The sequence below is a fragment of the Trichosurus vulpecula genome, chromosome 6 (genome assembly GCF_011100635.1).
Source record: "Trichosurus vulpecula isolate mTriVul1 chromosome 6, mTriVul1.pri, whole genome shotgun sequence".
NCBI lineage: Eukaryota > Metazoa > Chordata > Mammalia > Diprotodontia > Phalangeridae > Trichosurus > Trichosurus vulpecula.
In genome coordinates this window covers 215,883,803-215,898,302 of record NC_050578.1, presented here as the reverse complement: position 1 = coordinate 215,898,302, position 14,500 = coordinate 215,883,803, and the positions used below count along the sequence as shown (strand labels likewise).

The following is a 14,500-nucleotide window of genomic DNA, read 5'->3' as shown; positions in this document are numbered from 1 at the left end:
CCCTCTGGGCCGCAGGGCAACAGGCACAGGTCCGGACCCGGGTAGCGCCTAGAGAAGATGCTCCTGGAGCTCGCGGGCCCCTGAGCGCCCGAGGCCGCCCCATAACTGCAGCCCCTTGCGGACTTTCCTTCCTCACCTCCAGCACACCACCTAGTGCTGGCTGGTCCTCTCTCCATGGATCCGGTCGGACTAGCACCGCAGACCCTCCAGCACCATGAACCCATCAGCTTCGGCATCGACCAGATTCTGAGCGGCCCCGAGCCGCCTGGCAGTGGCTGCCTTGGCCCAGGTCCCGGCCGCGTGGGGCAGACGGAGGGTGCACTGTATACTGGCGGATACGCTGGGCCCTCGGGCTATGGCCCCTCATGCTCATTGGCCTCTCTTCCGGGGAGTCACGGCGGGGGGGTCTGCGGGGGGAGTTATCCGCGTCCCCGCCCATCGGCCCCTCCCTGTGCCGCCCCCCACCGGGGGCCCGGCTGCAGCCCCAGGCACCCCCGGGCTAGGCGCTGGAGGCGGCCTATCAGGCCTTACCTTCCCTTGGATGGACAGCAGCCGCCGTTTTGCCAAGGACCGGCTCACAGGTGAGGTAGTGGGGTGGGGCAGGCTTTCTTCACCTTCATCCCCATCCTGCCTTACTCAAGATTCCTTCCTTTCCGATGCATCATCCCCACCACTAGATACTTTGAAACTCTTCTTTAGTATTAAATCCTCGATTTCCTAATCCTACCTTCCTCACTAATCCTAGGATGGCCTCAAGAACCGTCACAGCAAATTGTTTCTTCCCCGCCCCACCCCCACCCCACATATTAGCTCTGCAAAATCCTCGCAGCGCAAACTGATCTCCCTAAACTAACATTTCCAAGCCCCCAATTTCCCAATTCCATTTTTATGTGTAAACCCACTGCCTCCCCATCTTTTCTCAATTCCAGGATTTCCTTGGGAAATCCTTTACTCCCCCCCCCCCCCAAATTAGTATTCCTGGGCTCTGGAATACATCACCCCTGGGCACACACTTTTTTAAATCTCCAAGTCCATGATGACCCAATGAAAACCCTTCTTCTCAAGCTAAGTATTTCTGTAAAATTATGTTCTCCTCCCTAATTCTAGAATACGAAAGACCCTAATTTCCTAGGAAATTCGTGAGGAATTCTTTCTCCCAACTTGACCATTCGATTTTCATTCCTGAATCCCCAGTCCCCTCCCCCAGCTAATCCTAAAATCCTATGCTACTAGACCACTTTCCCCACATACCCCACCCTTGATCCATTTTTTCCTCCCAAACCTAGCTCTCCCATATTTTCTGGACACCTCGTTTTAGGACACATCTAAAGATATCTTTTCTTCTTCCCCAAATTCTAGATTTCTTTAGCCTTCCTGACTAGAACCTGCCTCCCTTTATCTCTCATCTCTACCCCTAGATTATTATCCTTGAGGTCTCAATTTTTCCCCGCTGGATATCTACATTATACTAACCCAACATCCACCTCGACCCAACTCCCACTAAACCCGCCTTCACTTTTCTCTTATCTCAGGACCTGAAGTTTAAGAACCTAGGCCAAGATAATTAGAAAGAATCCAAAAATGTTTTAGAGACGCAGAATCTTTGAAAGCAGCCACCAAGACTGTATACATCGAGATGGGGGAAATCTTAGGGAGAGGGTTCAGTAAGGAGTTCTAAAATACCCGCAACTGCCGAGGGCTATGAGCATATGGGAACTTGGTGTAATCTGACCCTTACCATCCTCTTCTCCGGCGTGGGTCTGCCCTACGGGTCAGAGCATGGTCCTGGGGAAGAGCAGTTAATTCCAGCGTTTTTCATTTGTCTACTTCCCCTGCCTCTGGGATTCATTTTCTCCTATGCTACTCTGGAGAAAGGGGCCTCTTCAGCATCCAGGAAGTGTTATGGGGATGGAGTGGGGAGTGGGGAACCCAGGGGTACCGGTTACACGATTCTGAGCCAGTACAGAAGCTGGGTTGGACTTGATGGGGTAAGAAGACTTAGGTGAGCGGTCTGGATGCCCCATAACCTGAGCTGGGGGCGATGGGGAGGAGGGTGAAGTGGTCTAGATTTCCAGCACACCCACCTGCTGTGGCTCGATTGAGGGCAGCAACAGGCGCTGGCTGGGCTGGGACACTGTCTTCCCCTCCCCCCAGCTGCGCTGTCCCCGTTCTCTGGGGCCCGCCGCGTGGGCCATCCTTACCAGAACCGGACGCCTCCTAAGCGAAAGAAGCCGCGCACATCCTTTTCCCGGGCGCAGGTGCTGGAGCTCGAGCGGCGCTTCCTGCGCCAGAAGTACCTGGCCTCTGCCGAGAGAGCGGCGCTGGCCAAAGCCCTGCGCATGACGGACGCGCAGGTCAAGACGTGGTTCCAGAACCGGCGGACCAAGTGGCGGTAAGGGTGGGACAACCTTGGCAGGGGAGCACTGGCACGCCACTGTGAGGGGAGGGGACGGATTCAGGGGAGGAAAGAAGGGGTAGGCAGGTCAGAGTTTCCCAGAAACTGGGAGTCCCGGGGAGCCTGCATTGTCTGCTTGCGCAGAGTGGCAATCTCATGGCTCTCTATTAGTGGGGTCCAAGGATAGGAAGGGCGGTTCCCCCGACCCTCTCTGCTAACTCTGGTCTTCTGATGCAGGCGGCAAACTGCCGAAGAGCGGGAGGCCGAGAGGCACCGCGCAGGAAGGCTGCTCCTGCACCTCCAGCAGGACGCCTTGCCTAGGCCGCTGCGGCCGCCACTACCACCCGACCCTCTGTGTCTCCACAACTCCTCACTGTTCGCGCTGCAGAATCTGCAACCTTGGGCTGAGGACAACAAGGTCGCATCCGTGTCTGGCCTCGCCTCTGTTGTCTGAGGGGGACCCTGGTTCAGATTCCACACCCTCCAGGACTAGGCCAAGCACTGAATCCCCAGAGCCTCTCCAGACTGGACACTGTGCCTTCTGTAGGGTTGACCAGATACCATCTGGATACCCACCTGGACGTGATATCTTGTCTTGTCTCCATGTCAGACACTTCCCTCCTGCACAGTCGGGGCTGATTTGGCACTCTCACCTGGACCTGATTGGACGCTTTGCGTCCTGCAGAGTTGGACTGTTACCTATACCCACTTTTACAGAGCCAGACGGTCCTTGGCCACCAACTGTCCATGCATGGAGGGATCAACACACTGTGCCCCCAACAGGACCTGTCTAGACAACTCCTGCCGGGAGAGGACCCTGTCCTCGATCCTCCTGTACGCACCCTGCTCCCGTCCCAGACCGGCCACAATACCCCTCCACCATTGACCAGACATTCTTTCTCTGTCCCCTCTCTACTGGAGGCCAAGTCCCAGGTTCTGATGCGTCAGAACCTCTCACCCTGCCTCTACTGAGTTTGCGATGTTTGTGTGTGTGTGGGGGGGGCGGGGCAAGCTCACTGACTATTCGAGGCCATGGATACTTAGGGTTGGACAGTGGGGAGCAGGGCTAGGGAAGTGGCCAGGACATGACTTCCCCAGGTGCTCCCTTCTCCCCCTCCTCTCTCCCTAATTGATTAGCTCGGGGAATAAAAAGTCCATGAGGCTGAAGCGAGCTCTGTGGGCTGAGGTTCCTTTCTCAGCTCCGTAGAGACCTCGGCTGCCTGGAAGGAGGGAGGTTCCTTCCTTTCCTCACCTCCCCCCCTCCCCCTTCCCCGGCCCTTTCCTCGCCCCTGCCCTCCCTTGTTGCGGGTCAGCTCCCATTGCAGATTCGAGGGCTCACATTGCTAAAGCAGTGAGGGAAACAGGATCCAGGATTCCCTAAGTGGCAACCACATAGTTCCGCGCCTCCCAGCTCAGCTCGTCTCGGCTCAGCACCCGGTCTTTGCCGCCTTTTCTTTTCTTCACCTCTCTACCTAGAACCGTAGGGACCTAGCTGGACCAGTGGGGCTGAGCGAAACAGACCAATGAAATTAGGAGGTGGTACTGACTGATAAGAATCGGCCAATGACAGCCAGCGAGGGCCAGTGAGGGGCGAGGCTTAGGCTGCAGGGCTAGCAGCCCCGGTCCGTCCGCCTGGGCTTTGGGGAATCCGCCAGTGCCTCTGGCTCCAGTGCCAAGCGCACCTTTGGGGAGTGGAGGCAACAGAACAGGGGAGGCAGCGGGGTAACTATGCAGAAAGAGGGATGGTGGGGGTGCGGCAGGAGCCCGGAGTCACCATGACCCCTGACGGTTAGGAGAGGGGGCACATTGTGGAGGACACGTGACCCTTAGGAGCCGGGGGTGTCTGTGTTAATATGACCGTTAGCGTGTCAGCACGTGACTACGAAGCGTGCGTTTGAGTGGGTGCCGTTGGGGAATGACCAATTGGGGTGGGGGTGTCGTAGTAGGGGAGGGCTTGACCATTTACAAGGATGTGGTTGGGGAGTTCCCACTAGGTTGTGTGGGGAAGGGCTCTCAGTAGGAGGGTGAAGCCAGAGACTCAAGGTAGACCAAAAGACACGTGTGTACGTGTGTGTGTGTGTGTAATTATGGATAGGAAAACAATGGGGTGTGCCAGTATCGAGTCTAATCAGATACAGGGGTCTGTGTGTCACTGACAAAGTTACTGAGCAAAGAAGAGAGCTTGGACTGGACAGGAAAGTCATTCATTGTGAATTTCAGAGTCGGAATATTGAGGAAGTGGAGTTTTTGAAACCCGTAGCTCCCGGTTCAAGGTACATTAGAAAGGGGAGGGGAGAATAATAATACTTAATATTCATATAGTACCTACTATGTGCCAGGCGCTGTGCTGAGTGCTTTACAAATATCTCACTTGATAGGAAGTAGGGAGTATATTAGTTTAGACACAAGATAGGGTTTGGCTTGTGGATACAGGAAAGGCTAGCTGTGGGACTTATTCAGAGTTCAAATTCACAAGGCCTATCGACAGACTGGAAATAAGGCAAAGGAGAGAGCTAAGAGAGTTATCAAAGATAAATCCATGATTGTGGGGCTGGGAGAACAGTGAAGGGGGAGGAGTAGTGTAGTTGGGAAAAAATGAACGAGCTGAATCCTGTAAAGAGTTCCCAGCCAAAGGATTAGTTAGGGAGAGTGATAGATCGAGGGCTCAAATACAAGTGGCAATGAAAAAATGCAAGAAAGAATGAGTGCATTGGGATGGAAGGAATAGAGAACAGAGGAGGTATCTTGGAGGATGTCTACACTTAGCAGACCCAGTGGAAAAGGATCCAGTGAAGGAGACCAAGGAAATACACAGAAAGGACATCGTGTCTCCGAAATCCTTCCAGCTCTCAACCTATGAGGATGGTGGTGGTGATGTACCTAAAGCAGAGGTTAGAGGTTTTCCCTTGACTGGCAAAGGTTTTAAGGAATTGGGATGGCTTAGAGGGAAACTGGGAGGCTGGGGGAGGGAGGAGGGAAGGAGGAAAAAAGGCGGAGGGTTACAATGGTCTCCAAGGAGAAACTGGGGCAGAGCCTGGGGAAAAGGGAGAGGGGCTTGTGATGGCTGATTGTGAGCCTTCAGCGGCCTGTACCACCTGTCTCAAAATGTAATGCAGTGTTTTTCCTGGGAAGGCCAAAGATAGCTGTGACCAAATCATCCACCAGCTCAGGCGGTCCTTAGGGAGGTGGGCTGAAACAGGATGAGGCAGAACGAACCTGAGCCTTGGAGAAAACAACACTAATAACTAAGGTTTATATAGTGCTTACTGTGTGCCTGGCACTGTGCTAAGCACTTTACAATTATTATTGCATTTGGTCCTCACAACAACCCTGTGAGGTAGGTGCTATTATCACCGTTTTACAGATGAGGAAACTGAGGCAAACATCGGTTAAGTCACCTGCCCAAGGACATACAACTAGTGTACGAAGCTGGATTTGACTCCAGGCCTGTCACTCTATCCACTTCAACACCTAGCTGTCACTATCCCACCCCACTCCCATACCCCAGAATCATGAACTCCTTATGTTCACAGTACATAATGTGTCTAAGAAGTCCAGAACAATCTATGCATAGAAAAAGCTTTACGAGGGGTTGAGGATTGGGAATGGAGGAAAAGAGGTATGTGGACACTTCTCCAAAAAAAGGACAGGCCGAAGATGTGGGTTTGGCTGCCCACGGAAGTCTTGTCATTCTGGCTTTGGGCCAATGAGCTGCTGTCCCTTCTTCTTGGTTAAGTCCATATACTGTATCCCTGTGCACCCATACCCTGTCCCCTCAAGTTACACAACTTGCTGGGCCCCACCTACTGGGCCAATGTATCTGGCCAGCCTCGTGTCCAAGCCCTGGGGTGGGCAAGGGGACTGTTTGTGGCTCATCTCTAGGTTGGTTCCTTGGGCTGAGATCACTGCAGGACACAAGCATCCTTGTCATCTAGGTTGAGGTCCTGGGTAGGAGGCTCATTCCCTGATGAGACTCCAGTCATTTCTTCCCTCAGCTGATTCAGAAGGTCTCGGCTTTCACTGGCAGGCAAGTTACTCAGGAAGTAGGGGGGAGCCAACTCTACCAACCTGGGAGAGGGAAATATGCTTTGCTGCTGTTTCTCATAAAAGGTTATCTATCCTGTTCTTCATTCATCCCTGATTTGAGAAACTCTTTCTTCCCTGAAGGCATTCATTTCTTCCCAAAAGATACCCTATAATTCCCAGGGGGAGAAAACAGGGAATTAGGGCACTCACATGTGGGGCTCGAGCTCAGACACAATGGAGAGGCAGTTGTCTTGGGAGATGGAAAAGTTATGGTAGAGCACCCAGGGTGGAGGTTGGGCTGGTGGGCGTCGACTTCTGTAGCAGCAGGATGGGGACAACTGGGCCACATGCTTGTGGGTCAAGAGCAGGTAATTGCCAGCCCCGTCTGTGTCTTGAGCCACCTAAATGAGGGAAGCCAAAGGGTACGAGTGGAAGGGAAATAGTTGAGATTGAAAAAGGTGATAAGGGGTTGGGAGACAAAGGGGCAAAACCCCAAGTGGACTGCCGCCTCCCTCCAGCGTGACCTTCCTCCCTTTGCCCTGGCCCTCAAATGACCTCATAGAATCCCCTCCTAGCCCTGAGGAATCCCTCTCCTGACCTGCTTTGAGGCAGCCCCTCCCACGACCAGCATTCTCAGCTTCTTTGGTCCCTCCCCAGCCACACCTTGAGGAAGTACCCCGAAACCAGCGCTCTCTGAAGATTTTTTCGATTCTGTTCAGAGCCAAATGCTGGTGGAGACAGGGGAAGTTCAATTCGACGCATCAGTTCCAGGAGCTCCCCCCGAAATGCCCGGGCCTGGCACAGTGCTGTCCGGCTCAGACCCCGAGCCTGACACCAGTTCTCATCTTCCCCACCTAGGAGAAATAGGAATCAGCCCCTCTAGATGTCCCACAGCCCTCCCTAGGGCTCCATCCCTTACTAGGAATGTTCACCAGTCCCCAGCTCCACAAACCCTACACGTGCTATTTTCCATTTCCAGGAAACCTTGGGAAAACCATGGATGGGCTACTGGGGGGGGGGAAGGGGAGTAGAGAGGGAGAAAGGCACTCACTCTGTATAAAAGCCTCATACACCTGAATTAGGGTGCTGTGGTCACCATCTGGATGCTCCAATGCTCGTCGTCGGGCAGCTTCCTCTGCACACCTTGGTGGGCCCTCAAACCCAGGGGCAGCTGGAGAGAGGGTGGGGGAGGAGGGAGCAGAACAGTGTTAGTGGGTGGAGCAGGCACAACTGTTGTCTCTCTTGGACCTAAGCTACAAAGAGTGTCTGACCTAGCTACGGTGACTGGAAATGGGGCGTGTTCTTACTGGTGAGCATAGCTGCTAGGGTCAGCATCTCATCTACGCAGTCAAATTCACAGGCAGCCAGCAGGGCTTTGGCTAGCTCAGGGGGCAGGGGGAGCTCAGACAGAATGACCCCGAGGTCTGACAGGTCACCATCATCATCCAAGGCAGCCAGATAATCCAGGTCTTCCAGAGCCTGCATTAGAGCCTCTGGGGCTAGAAAGGACAGAGAACATGTCAGAGCTGGAGAAGCTTCTGAAGGGTGCAGTGTCTCGCTTGTCCATGGACAGGTCATCTCACCAGGACGGTCCAGAAAGTGACACTCTCCTGGCTCTGCAATGTGTCTCCTTTTCAGCAGTAGCACTAGTCGGCTTAGATTCTCCTCACATACTCGAGGTGGAGGAACCGAGGGAGCTTTTAGCTCCAAAAAAGACTTAGGATAAAGGCGGATGCAGGATCCTGAAGAGAGAAAATGAAGGAAGGATTCAGAAGGAGGGTCTTTTCTTTGGGGGGAAGGGTCCTTTTCTTGGATTTCAGTTGGAACAAATGAGCTTCTTACCTAGTGGGGAGCCTTTGGTCCTCAGCCTCCTGGCTTCTGCTTGGCTTTTGCTGATCGGCCTCATCACTTGGGACTCAGCCCGGATCTGAGGATTGTAAACCTATTCCCCACAGGTCCCAGACACAGATCAGGGTCTACTATTTCCAGCCCAGCCAGCCCTTTCCACTCCTACCCTCACCCCTTGCTCAAAGGCAAAGACCCTGTCTCTCACATTTCGAAGCTCCAGCCCTGAATCAATGACGTGATAGATTGAAGGGAGTGAGAAAGAGGAGTCAGCCAGCCAATGAGTGACCACAACCTTCCGAGGGCCTCCCTCCACATCCTCGTACACGGCCTGGACTGCCCGACCAAGTCCAGCATGCAGTGGCAACACCTGGAATGGGGTCAGCTCAGGGCCCAAATGCTCTCCCTCCTTTCGAAGACACTGACAGCACCGCACAATGTCCTGTGGAAAGGTGGGGAGATGCTGCCATTAAGAGAAAGCACTGACTCTCGATGACCTGCGTTCAGCACCCCCCATGATCCCACTCACCTCCTCACTGGGCAGGTATACCAGCACATCCCCTGGAACTCCACCCTGGTGTAACTCCAGCACAGCTTGGCAGGCGGCACCCACCAGATCAGTGGGAGCAGGATCCCTGTACACAGGAATAGGGCCCTCCTCAGGCCCCCGGGCCACCCGCACCACGGGAGGGTTACCCCAAAAGGCACAGAGCTTGGCTTCAAAAGCTGGATCAGTGACCACAACTAATCGTGGGCCCTCGAGGCTGTTCCCCAACTCCGCATCCCGCAATAATCCCTGCAGCACATCAGAGGCCACTGTCCGCTCCTGGGCCTCATCCAGGACCAGAACACCCCAAGCTCCTGCCCCTCGAGCTGAGGCTGCTTCCTGTAACAGCAGCTTGTCCCAGCAGAACCTGTCCACAAAGGGAAAGAAGAGTGGTGAGGAGTCAGGCTGAAACATGGCTTGCCCTAGAGGTGTGGCAGTCACTACCACCCAGGACTTAAGCTTCATGCTGTATGAGTCAGGACTCCCTTATGGATTTAGAAGGGAGAAGTCACAGTCCAGTTTTCCCATAGGTGAAAAATTGAGGCAACAGATGGGTTAGTGACTTTTGACTTCAGATCTCTCTGACTCCAAGCTCAGTGTGCCAGGCTACCCAAGCAATACGGCGACAAGGTTGTGATCTTAGGACACGATGCCCTTTTTGGTCCTGAAAATGTACAGCCCTGTGGAGTTACACGGATTGGATGAAGAGGAAGGACTTGGGTCCCTGGGTGAAATGTTGAGAACAGAGTCCAGGTAGTTATAGAAAAGTAGATAGGGACAGACGGGTGTCTATAGCAATTGAGATCCAGCTGATTTTTTCTAAGAGTACTGAGTGAAGGAAGGATGGGGAAGTGTCAGGAAAACTGACTGAGCAAAGGGAACAGGGGCTGGCTGTTAGATCTGTGGAGCACCCCACCTGAGCAGGGTGTCTGGTCCAGTGCAGTCCTCCAAGGGGATGCTGTAGCCAACTTCGTGGCCCAAGCTTAGATCCATTTCGTCAGCTACTCGAAGAGCTAGGCTCAGGGCAGCCAAAGGCTGTGGTTGTGAGACCGTCACCCGGCCATACTGGAATCCCCTGGCCAGAGCGAACTCAGCACACCACTGAGGAATCTAATTGGTGAGTCAACACACAAACCTAGTGTCAGGTTTTAAATTACTCAGGTGGGATGAGCCTGTCCCAAACTCCTCCACCACTGCAATCATTCAGGTTCACAGGGCTGATGTGGTTAACGCACGCCCCCGCCCCGCCCCCGGCCCCCCCAGAAGCGCCCCGCCCCCCACCTGGGTGCTCTTGCCGGAGCCAGGTTCTCCCGACACCAGCACCACCCCGCTGGGGCTGCTCTCCAGCTGCTCGAGGAAGCTGAAGCGGGCCGCCCAGATGGGGAGGGCACGGCGCTGGGCCAGCAGGGTATAGTATCGAGAGGAGAAAGGGAGTCCATCATAGGGATTCACGGCCAGGTCCGACCCATCGGGACTCGGACCAGACTCCTCGGTTGGCCCGGGGAGTTCCGAGGCCATGGCAGGCGAGGCAAAACCTGCGAGAAATGAGCGGCGCAGGACCGGCGGAGATCAGAGAAGGCGGGCGCCACGGGCACTCCCTCCCCTCGAGCGAGCCCGCCCCCTCCTCCAGACTGACCGAGCCCGGCCGTGGAACACCTAGGGTAGGGACGGGGAGACCCGACCGGGAAAAGCTCCAAACCCTGCAGTCAGGTGGCGGGCTCCAGCAGGGCCGGTGGGGCGCGGAGGCGGAGCCTGGGAGGCCCGAGCACCCGCGACCCCCAGCCTCGGAGGCGTGGCTGCCGCAGGCCTCGCCCTAGACGGACAGCTGGCGGCGTCGGGGTGAAGGCGGCCGAAGTCCGGGGGACGGCGCAAGAGCGCGCGGCGGGGCCGTCAGACTCGTGGAGTCAAACCTTCGCGAGGAGCTGGAGACCCGGACCAGAGCTGGAGACGACGACACTCGGACGCGGATTTTGCCCCACCCGGCGGACGCCGCTCGTCCCAACCCGACCCGCCCTCCACGTTGAGTACAAAGGTAAATTCCGGCTCCACCCTGGAGCCCGGTGTGGGGGGCGTGGCCGCTTCCCCGCCCCCGCCGGGTACCGGGAACCCATGGAAACGAGGGTTCCGCCGCTCGACACTGAGCATGTGCGAGGCCTGCGCAGCCAAGACGGGCGCTTTGCACGCCGGGCCCTAGCCGTGAAATGCATCCTGGGACTTGTAGTTGAGCTGCCGGGAATCTGCGCTCCGGCTCGGTGGAAAGGTGAAAAACCAAGTTTGGCCCCTCTGGTCAAGCCTTTAATCTGTAGTTTTACTTAACTCAAGGCCATCCCTTTGAAAAGGGATAGATTCCAAGTACCTTTCCCCACCAATTTCCCAACATAGCCAATGCCCTAGAACCAAGAAGCGGGGCATGACTCTACCCTAAGGACTCCAGGAGTCCAGACAGGAAACGAGGCTGTCTTGAGTGAAAACCCTGAATTTAATGGGAAGCCCCACCCCTCCCTTCACACGCCCCGACCCTCCGGCCTGTGTGTGGGGGGGCCTGCCCCCTGGCCTCCGTCCTGCGGCCCTGGCTTGCTCCATGTCCTTTGGGCTCAGTCAGTCTCCTGGGCCCGTCTCTCTGTGTATCTCCTGCAGGATGGGGAGGAGGGAGGTTGGGAAATGTGGGATGTGCACTGCCTATGGTGTGGTTCTCTCCCTTCCTCTTGCTCCCCCCATGTTCCCCAGGCTCCTTCCAGCCTCACCTTCGGGCGTATTCATACAGTGCCTGCTTCCTCTCCTGCAGGCTCTCCTGACGGGCCCAGGAAGACTTGGCAAACAGAGCTGCAGGCTGAGGGGTCACGGGGTCAGAGCTGGGGGACTAGGGGTCACAGGGTTGAGATGTTACCAGTATTTATTGAGCACCTAACTTACATAAGATGCTGGGGTAGAACTGAAAGGTCCATCTTGGGAAGTTACCCTTGCCCTACCCTCCAGTCTAAGACTCCCCCACACCCCCACTTCCTGGGTCTCACCTTGGAGACAGAAGTTGTGGGAAAGGGCCCAGAAGGTGGAAGGGTCTGAGACCCCTCAGCAATATCCTCAGGCACAAAGGCTACAGCTCCCTCCAGCAGATTAGTGATAGTTGTGTCGACACAGCCAGTTTGAGCTGGAGGAGAAGAGAAGAGAATGGGGATTTCTCTCTTGCTCTATTCTCAGGTTTCTTCCCCATCTCATGTTTCCTCCTCCTCATTTTCTAGATGATATTTCTTAAATCTGTACCCAGTGTCCCTGGAGTTCTTCCCCATCCCGTATCCCAGGTCTCTCTCGAATTATCTTTTCCCTTTCCCATACCCAGGTCTCTCTGGATGACGCCAATTGGGACATGGGGTAAAACCTCTTTGACTCTTTGAGAAAGAGCTGTCAGCTGCCGGTCAGGGGAGGGGGCAGGTGTAGAAGGGGGAGAAGGCCGAGCTGCAAGAAAGAAATGGGAGATGTGATGAGGGGTGACCCGTATACAGAGACAACCTGGGGGAAAATGACATACCCGACTGGGGGAGAGGTCTTGGGTGTCGCTGCCGCTTCATGTGTTCTGCTTTATCTGCAGGTGTGAGTCGAGTTCCTCTTTGGCCCAGCTCCCTGGCTACCAACTGGAGACAAGTGGAAGGTGAGGCCAAGGGTCACAGAGCCCATGGGCCCCCACAATACACTACTGGAAGGCCTCCCACCCTCACCGTTCCAATCACCATTACCTGCTGGACACGGAGGGCAAATGCCTCACTCCCTTCCCCTGGCTGTTGATGGGCAGGACGAAGCCATCTACAAAAGAGAATTAAAACAAAAGTGAGGTGAAATTTTATAGAAGGTGAAAGCTTTTGCCTCTTCCGCAATCCACATCCCCTTGGGTTTAGAGTAGGAGACTGTGTATTGGAAGAGATGTTAGCTAAATCAAGAGTTTATGGGGTGACCTCACCCTCCCCCCAGAAACTAAAAACAGTTAGTACCTTACTTGATACACTGTGAAAGGGACGAAAAGTGACCAGAGCAGCTCCGAGACCCAGGAGGCATCGGACACTGTCTGAAGGGAGGAAACAAAAGGTTGAGAACTAAGCCAGGGTCAGCCAAGGAGAATCCCTTGCCCCCAACCCCAAAAAGCCAAGCTCAAACCTTCCCTGTCCAGACACTCACCACAGAGACCAAGGGCCTCTGGACCCGAAGGGCCAGTGGTTGAACTGTATCCTGGATAGAAAATGGCCAGGAACTGCAGAAGGGGACAAAGATCATAGAATCACAATCAGTTGTGAAGGGTGGATCAGCAGAAGTCACGTCTGAGACAGAAACTGAACAAAGCACTAAAATGAACAAAACTATGAGAAATGTGGGAAACCTCAAGATGGAAAAAAGATGAACTTGGGGGGGTGGGGAGACGTAAGGAAGGAGACAGTAGGGAAGGGAGGGTCACCAGTTTCTGGCACCTCCTAAGTAACCCCAATACAAGTTTATTGGTTTAAGGGCCTGTTGTCTGATTTGGCTACTCTCCTCCTTAACCATTTACCTAAATCTCAAGAGCCCCTCCCGGCCATTGGTTGCCTCCTCTTCAGGGAACAGCAACAAGGGGGACGGTGGGTTTCCCCTCGAAGAACAGAATCTTTTCAGCGACTCCACCAACTCCCCGCTGCCATCCAGCTCCACAAAGCCCCGAGACCAGCACACGAAGCCAGGGGGGCTGTTGATGAGAGGCTGGGAGGGAGGACAAGGGGGTGGCGCCACAGATGAGGGGGAGGGGTGGAGAGAAAGAAAGGCTGCTTGGGCTCCGGGTGTCCCTGGGAGAGGAAGGGCAGGTAGGGCTGGGCTCCCTCCCCCCCGCCTCGACACACTCACGGTGCTACAGCTGGTGAGGAGGTTGACCATGTTGTGGTCAAAAGGTGTCACGTGATTGGAAATAAAGACCCTGACGCTGGGATCGCGGAGCCGGGGAGCCTCCTGTCGGACCACAAACCCCAGCACCGCACACATTGCTCGGACCACGAACCTGGGGGACACGGGACGTGCTGCGTGACCCTGCCATGGGGAGGGCCGCCCCTGCCCCTGCTCCCTAGACCGGGCCGGGCCTGTACCTGCGGAGGACGCTGTCAGGCAGCGCGCAGCTGACAAGGAACACATGGAGCCCGAGGAAGAGGCGAAGCACCAGGAGGCAGAGCCCGACGGGCGCGTAGAGGAGCAGGGCGAGCAGTAGGAAGCCGTCACTGGGGAGCCTGGGCCCCGCGGGGCAGGGGAGGAGGGAAGGCAGCGGCCGTCAGAGGCCCGCGGGCCCGGGCCTGACCGAGGGCCGGGCCGGGGCTCGGGGCGGGGAGGGGAACAGGCAGGGAGGGCCAGGGCGGCCTTCTCACCGGTGTGAATCAAAGAGCCGCTCCGGGCCCGGGGCCGGCGAAGGCTCCATCGCCGCCGCCGCCACCGCCGCTGCCGCCTCAGGGCCGTCCAGACCCCGTCGCCATGATAGTCCCTAGCCGGCCGCACGGGCTCCTGGGAAGACTAGAGCCGGGCCTTTGGGCGCCAGCCCTCCGGGCTGGTGGGCCCAGAATTCCCAACACGCCCCGCGCGAGTCGCGCCGCACAGTACTGTGGGTCTCGGAACGTAGGAAGCGGACTACGCTTCCCGACATGCACCGCAGGGCCCCGCCCACCCTGGCTCGAGAACTACAGCTCCCG

General features: G+C 55.9%; 3 protein-coding genes across 8 annotated transcripts; 1 reads left to right on the top strand and 2 right to left on the bottom strand.

Annotated features, from left to right (window-relative positions):
* Positions 1 to 174: 174 nt before the first annotated feature.
* On the top strand, positions 175 to 2,849 carry TLX2 (T cell leukemia homeobox 2). Its single transcript, XM_036765445.1, is given in 4 exon segments — positions 175 to 408; positions 410 to 581; positions 2,155 to 2,392; positions 2,633 to 2,849. Coding segments are annotated over 4 exon segments (861 nt in total).
* A 2,779-nt stretch (positions 2,850 to 5,628) lies between these two features.
* Positions 5,629 to 10,864, bottom strand: DQX1 (DEAQ-box RNA dependent ATPase 1). Of its 4 annotated transcripts, XM_036762880.1 has the most exons (12): positions 10,450 to 10,864; positions 10,095 to 10,348; positions 9,730 to 9,923; positions 8,796 to 9,180; positions 8,475 to 8,708; positions 8,264 to 8,363; positions 8,005 to 8,163; positions 7,729 to 7,920; positions 7,473 to 7,592; positions 7,085 to 7,275; positions 6,632 to 6,822; positions 5,629 to 6,463 (listed from the first exon to the last, which is right to left on the bottom strand). In XM_036762880.1, exons 2-12 carry the CDS (start codon positions 10,329 to 10,331, stop codon positions 6,298 to 6,300), a joined length of 2,169 nt encoding a protein of 722 aa, XP_036618775.1. In that variant the 5' UTR covers positions 10,332 to 10,348; positions 10,450 to 10,864; the 3' UTR covers positions 5,629 to 6,297. The 4 variants fall into 4 exon arrangements, with proteins under 4 accessions (XP_036618775.1, XP_036618776.1, XP_036618778.1 ...); XM_036762881.1 differs by having other exon boundaries at positions 5,709 to 6,463; positions 8,264 to 8,348; positions 10,095 to 10,777; XM_036762883.1 differs by lacking the exon at positions 10,095 to 10,348 and having other exon boundaries at positions 5,709 to 6,463; positions 10,450 to 10,771.
* Positions 10,865 to 11,273: 409 nt separating this feature from the next.
* AUP1 (AUP1 lipid droplet regulating VLDL assembly factor) lies at positions 11,274 to 14,414 on the bottom strand. Of its 3 annotated transcripts, none has more exons than XM_036762885.1 (12): positions 14,183 to 14,414; positions 13,910 to 14,047; positions 13,674 to 13,824; positions 13,348 to 13,532; positions 12,981 to 13,053; positions 12,797 to 12,870; positions 12,545 to 12,611; positions 12,340 to 12,442; positions 12,147 to 12,266; positions 11,828 to 11,961; positions 11,558 to 11,673; positions 11,274 to 11,444 (listed from the first exon to the last, which is right to left on the bottom strand). In XM_036762885.1, the coding sequence occupies exons 1-12, from the start codon at positions 14,230 to 14,232 to the stop codon at positions 11,408 to 11,410; spliced, it is 1,248 nt and encodes a 415-aa protein (XP_036618780.1). In that variant the 5' UTR covers positions 14,233 to 14,414; the 3' UTR covers positions 11,274 to 11,407. The 3 variants fall into 3 exon arrangements, with proteins under 3 accessions (XP_036618780.1, XP_036618781.1, XP_036618779.1); XM_036762886.1 differs by having other exon boundaries at positions 11,558 to 11,643; positions 14,183 to 14,384; XM_036762884.1 differs by having other exon boundaries at positions 13,348 to 13,824; positions 14,183 to 14,384.
* Positions 14,415 to 14,500: the final 86 nt, after the last annotated feature.

Excerpts from the sequence above, each read along its gene's own strand:
- AUP1 (XM_036762884.1), bottom strand. The coding sequence starts at position 14,232 with ATGGAGCCTTCGCCGGCCCCGGGCCCGGAGCGGCTCTTTGATTCACAC. Across the intron at positions 14,048-14,182 it reads CGGCTCTTTGATTCACACCG|GCTCCCCAGTGACGGCTTCC; the intron begins GTGAGAAGGCCG and ends CGCGGGGCCCAG. Across the intron at positions 13,825-13,909 it reads CCTGACAGCGTCCTCCGCAG|GTTCGTGGTCCGAGCAATGT; the intron begins GTACAGGCCCGG and ends CGTGTCCCCCAG.
- DQX1 (XM_036762880.1), bottom strand. The coding sequence starts at position 10,331 with ATGGCCTCGGAACTCCCCGGGCCAACCGAGGAGTCTGGTCCGAGTCCC. Across the intron at positions 8,709-8,795 it reads TATACCTGCCCAGTGAGGAG|GACATTGTGCGGTGCTGTCA; the intron begins GTGAGTGGGATC and ends ACCTTTCCACAG. Across the intron at positions 7,921-8,004 it reads TCACTTTCTGGACCGTCCTG|CCCCAGAGGCTCTAATGCAG; the intron begins GTGAGATGACCT and ends TGTCCTTTCTAG.